Raw genomic sequence first — 4791 nt, 5'->3', positions numbered from 1 at the left:
GTTGGCTGTAATCACAAGATAAATGCAATGTGCTGATCTATGGTAATGTTCAATAATACATTCTCCGCCAGGCTCAATTCATCAGGGAGTTTCGGTAGGGGAGGCATTTGTTATTGGCTGTCTCTGCACCTCAAGGATAACATTTCTGTCCTTTTGATTGGCCGCCTCACTGCTGCAAGATTCTAACCGTCTTATTTTGATGATGAATATGAAGGCACGCTAAGCCGGGCTGGAGCGGAGTGTCTCAGAGGCTGCGCTCCTTCCAGAGCCCAAGGACTTAACAGCTTCTTCCGCTGCCTCCCTGTGCCAACAACCCCCCAAAAGTTGTGATGCTTTTCTTTACCCAGTGCTTTGGGGCTGTGTTAGATCTCATTCACCTCCGCTTTCAGCACTACAAGGCTAAACGGGTTTTCTCCGCTGCTGGGCAACTTGTCTGCGTTGTAAACCCCACGCACAACCTCAAGGTGAGTTGCTGTCTATCATTTTATATTCGCGCGGCTCGGGTTCCAGTCCTTCCCCCACACACACACACGCACCCCGGGGTCAGGGACTCCCGCGTGCTCCTGGAGCTCCCGGCAAATGCTAGGACGCACCGGGTACCCGGAGGGGTTGCCGCGGCTCCTTCTCGTTTTCTAAGTGTCTCGTGCTCTAGGCGACAGCGTGTTGTTTCCCGGACTGGCAGGAACGACTGGAGTGATGGTCTAGCCTGCCGCCCCCCTCCCCAAGCTGTCAGCCTACGAGTGGGGTCGGTCGGGGTCAGAAGCAAGGGTGATGGAGGGAGTAGGGGGGCGTCCTCTTCTCGCTCCCAAATATTCGTGGGCAAGTGTTCGGGAGACAGGATTTGAAAAGTTACCCAAATTGCAGACCGTCCCGTGTGTTTGGAAAGGCAGGCAAGCACACGGATTTTGGAAGCCCCTTCTGGCCACCGCTGAAGTAGCTATGGGGGACGGGGGAGGGGGGGCAGGAACCCCCAAGAACGGAACCCGGGAGTGGGTGAGGGGGCTCTTTCTGCGAAGTGTTTATCGTTGTGAGTGTGTGTGTGTGTGTGTGTGTGTGTGTGTGTGTGTGTGAGAGAGAGAGAGAGAGAGACAGAGAGAGAGAGAGAGAGAGGGATGGGAAGACCAGGAGGAGTTCGCTTGCTGGGAGCTGGCTGCGCCCCTCGCACGGGGGACGGGAGGGGGCAGGAGTCGCTGCGGTTGTGTAATAAGGACACCGGCTGGGAGCTGCTGCTGCCTGAATCCGCGCAGGCCGCCTGGCTGCGCGTCTGGCGCCGCTGCCTCTGCGTTTGTGCCTTCAGGTCAATGCCCTGCCCCCGAACAGCCCAAATCCGGGATCTGGGAGGGCCGCTTCACCTCCCAGCCCAGACCGATGGGGAGGCGAATGAAGAGCCGTTGGCTAGGGCTGCTGGGCAAGAGAGGAAGACGGTGCCGGGGCTGGCGGTGGCGCGGATGAGCTCCCCAAATAGGAAACTCGGAGCCGCCTTGGCTCTGTTTGAAAATAAAGGATGGACTCACTGGGAGTTGCTTTCCTGCCCCCCTCACTGTGCGCAGGGCTGAGTGACCGGGAGGAGCGCGTGTCCGCAGCAGGAGCGCCCGAACCGTCTCTCTGAGCCTGGGTCTGTCATTCCGACCCCCCGCTGCTCTTGGGTACGAAAAGTGTTGCTTGTTGCTCATCACTTTATGAACTCCCATAAAGTGTCAGGCTCTCCTCAGCCAGAGCCCCGCGGGTCAGCACGGATGGGTGCCTTTCCCCTCCCCCACCCCGATTCCTGGAGGTCCCTAGGAGGGACCGCTGCCCGGAGGCCCTATGGGTGGCCAGTCCTGGGTGGAGGGGTGATGGACCGCCCTGGGACTGCTACAGTGCACAGACCTAGGAACTGGCTCTCTGACGTACCGCATCTGTGACTAGCACCATCTCGGCTCAACTGCTGGTGCTCTCTCCTTCCTATGCTCTCTCACGCGCGCTCTCTCTCTCTCTCTCTTTCTCTCGCTCTCGTTCCCCGCATTCCACTGTCTCTTTTTGCCTTCATGCCTTAGTTTTATAAATGAGAATTCGCTGCCAGTCACCCTTGGCAAAGCAAGTGTATGGCGTACATACTAAAATATGATTCTGAATTCCATTTTATGGCCACTTTTGAGACAGCATTCGAACTCCCCATTATTTTGTCACTTTACATTAGTTACTTCCCTGTGGTAAGAAATTTTGTTTACTCCTGTTTTGCATTTTAATACCTTTAAAATTGTTTATGAGACTTAGCATTTCCAAAGTTTGAATTTGTATGGCTCATTGACTGCAGCTGATGATGGAGGAGAGGGGTGCTAAGATCTTGGGGTGGGGTAGGGTGGGGTGAAATGCATCTGTGAATATTTTGCAGTGATGTCTGCCTGGATATTGGTAAGTTGTCCTGCTGCCCGAAACCCAGGAATTCAGAGTCAGGGTTGGAGGCTCAGGGTCAGCTCTGACCAGCTGTGGGCCCTTGAAAGTTTCAATCTCTCTGAGCCTTCCCTTCCTCCCCTTTAAAATGGACATAGGAATGCCCATGGCTCTGTGAGGCTAACAAGAGTTACTAGAGGTGGATGTGCTTTATAGCACTCTGCTCCAAAAAAAAAAAAAATCACGTTGGGACTCCTGGGTGGCTCAGTTGGTTAAGCATCTGCCTTCGGCTCAGGTCATGATCCTGGGGTCCTGGGATCGAGCCCCGCATCGGGCTCCTTCCTCAGCGGGAAGCCTGCTTCTCCCTCTGCCTCTCCCCCTGCTTGTGCTCTCTCTCTCCCTCAAATAAATAAATAAAATCTTTTAAAAAATCATGTTATTGTACATAACTTGTGGGGCTCCATAAGGAACTTTAAAAGTTGTCACTTCAAGCCTTTAACCCACTTAGAAACCATATAAGCAGCAACATCAAAATAGGTGACATATGCTTTGGGAGGCTATTTTCCGTGGCTCACTTTTTCAAATACATATTCATTTGGCTTTTCATTTCCCATAAAAAAACCACTTCGAGATTTTGCTCAGACAAGCGTCAGCAAGGTAAACAAAGCAAGGTGAGGACTGCTAATGCTGCCGGGGGTCTGGATTCAGAGGCCGTGCCAGGCAGAGAGACCTCTGCAACCCAGGGCACCTTTATGGTGGTCTTGATAAGCACCTGTGTGCTTCCAGGGTCCAGGTGGCTCGTCAGCTAAGTTTTACCTGCTTTACAAACCTGGGGCCTGACAGCCATTTGCAGAGCTTTTAAAGGAACAATTCTATAGGCACGTGGCTGGCCCCAGCACTTAACGTTAAAAAGTGAATAAAACCTCAAAGGAAAAGTGCTTCTTCTAAGCATTAATTTCCATAGACAGACCACAGAAATATGCCTTGGATATAATAAGTGGCAATCTACATGGGGGGGGATTCTTTTTTTGAAGGAAAAAACATTGTGGCAATGTGAACCCAGAATAGCTATTGATCTGTGGCGCTTCCCTGCACTTTGTATGACAGGGTGGTACATGAAATGGTGACCAAGGACAGAGACTGCAACCTTGCTTTCAATTTTCTAGGTTGTGTGCAGCTACAAAGAGGGCTGGGAAGCCTGTGTTTTTCTTTGTAGAAGCATATTTGCACTTTGTCCTTTCCCGGGCTTTCCTGAGAATGCTAACAGTATTCGAGGACCGGAGGCAAGTGCTGAGTTATGATCAAAATTCACTTACTGAGCAGAGAAAATCGTGTATTTACCATGCTTCTATGGGTCACCTTCATTCTCAATCTTATTATGGCGATTACTCAGTAACCTGGGATTCCTTCACGCAAGCTGATGCCTTTCTTTCTAAATGGAAAGCGGAAGCCTTTCTGGGAATGCAGACACCCTGGTGAAGCCATTACACCCCTTAAGCCCCCCTGGATTGAAAGGGGCATTTAGAGCAGCTAGACTGGAACACGAGGGATCGGAACTCCAGGGACCTCTGCTTTAAGCACAGGGCAGGCAGAGGGAGAATGCATGGCAGAGCGCTCTCCATGGAGTACAAATGACACTGTGTTTCCCTGTGTCTGTCTTTCTGTCTCTGCCTGTACAGATGGCTCCTTAGACAGACTGGGATTCCAGATAATGCCCCCCATTTCTCCTTCCCACTTCATGAAAGGTGACCACCAAGAAGCCAGAGTTCTTGGCTTGCTGCTCTCTGCTTCATTCACAGAAGCTACAGAAATGTGGCTAGCAGGCTTCAGGCCAGCACTGGCGAGGGCTCCAGCTCCTGGTCCTGATTCAGCAGTCCTTTCTCCGCATGTTTTTTGCTTCTTTCCAAGTCCTTTCTTTCCTGGCTCCTCTCCCATCGGCACTAACCCCTTCTAGAATGCCCTGTCCTAGGCAGCTCTCCCTTCTCCCACCCCATCTCTAGGATGTCCTTCAAGGGGTGGGATGGCCAGTCACCACACCCAGGCCTTTCCAGGGAAGGGCCTGTAGCAGTAGCCAGAGCCCCTCGAGGGTCAGTTCTTAGCGCTTCCCAAGCAGACAGTACCTGTGCTGAGGCTGGCTGGATGACTTCCTCCTCTTGACCACAGCCCTTGATAAACAGGTTTCTGAAAGGCTAGCAAAAAGCATTCTGGCAAACTTCTGAAGGCCCTTGCTAGTACCAAAGTCATTGCTAAGACCCCCAGTGCATCTAGAACAGAGGCTATAATTTCCCCCACTTGTCCTGGAAGGCTACTCATGCCTCCATCCAGCTAGTCCTAGACCTCTTCTTTTTTTTTTTAAGGCATATTTGAGACAGAGAGTACACTGCAAGTGTGGGGGGGGGGGGGGGGGGGGGGGGGGGG

The 4791-nt window shown here is 52.2% G+C and overlaps 1 protein-coding gene across 1 annotated transcript in view; it reads left to right on the top strand.

Moving 5' to 3' along the window:
* Positions 1–256: 256 nt before the first annotated feature.
* The window catches only part of SIAH3 (siah E3 ubiquitin protein ligase family member 3), a 64732-nt gene continuing 60197 nt past the window's right edge, over positions 257–4791 (top strand). Inside the window, exon 1 of the mRNA XM_021697943.1 lies at positions 257–464. Within this exon, the coding sequence (XP_021553618.1) occupies positions 330–464 (135 nt within the window). The 5' untranslated portion in view covers positions 257–329. The remainder of the gene's footprint in view (positions 465–4791) is intronic.

This window comes from Neomonachus schauinslandi, chromosome 3, assembly GCF_002201575.2.
Source record: "Neomonachus schauinslandi chromosome 3, ASM220157v2, whole genome shotgun sequence".
Classification (NCBI taxonomy): Eukaryota; Metazoa; Chordata; class Mammalia; order Carnivora; family Phocidae; genus Neomonachus; species Neomonachus schauinslandi.
Note: the sequence above shows the minus strand (reverse complement) of the source record. Positions and strands in the feature narration are given on the sequence as shown.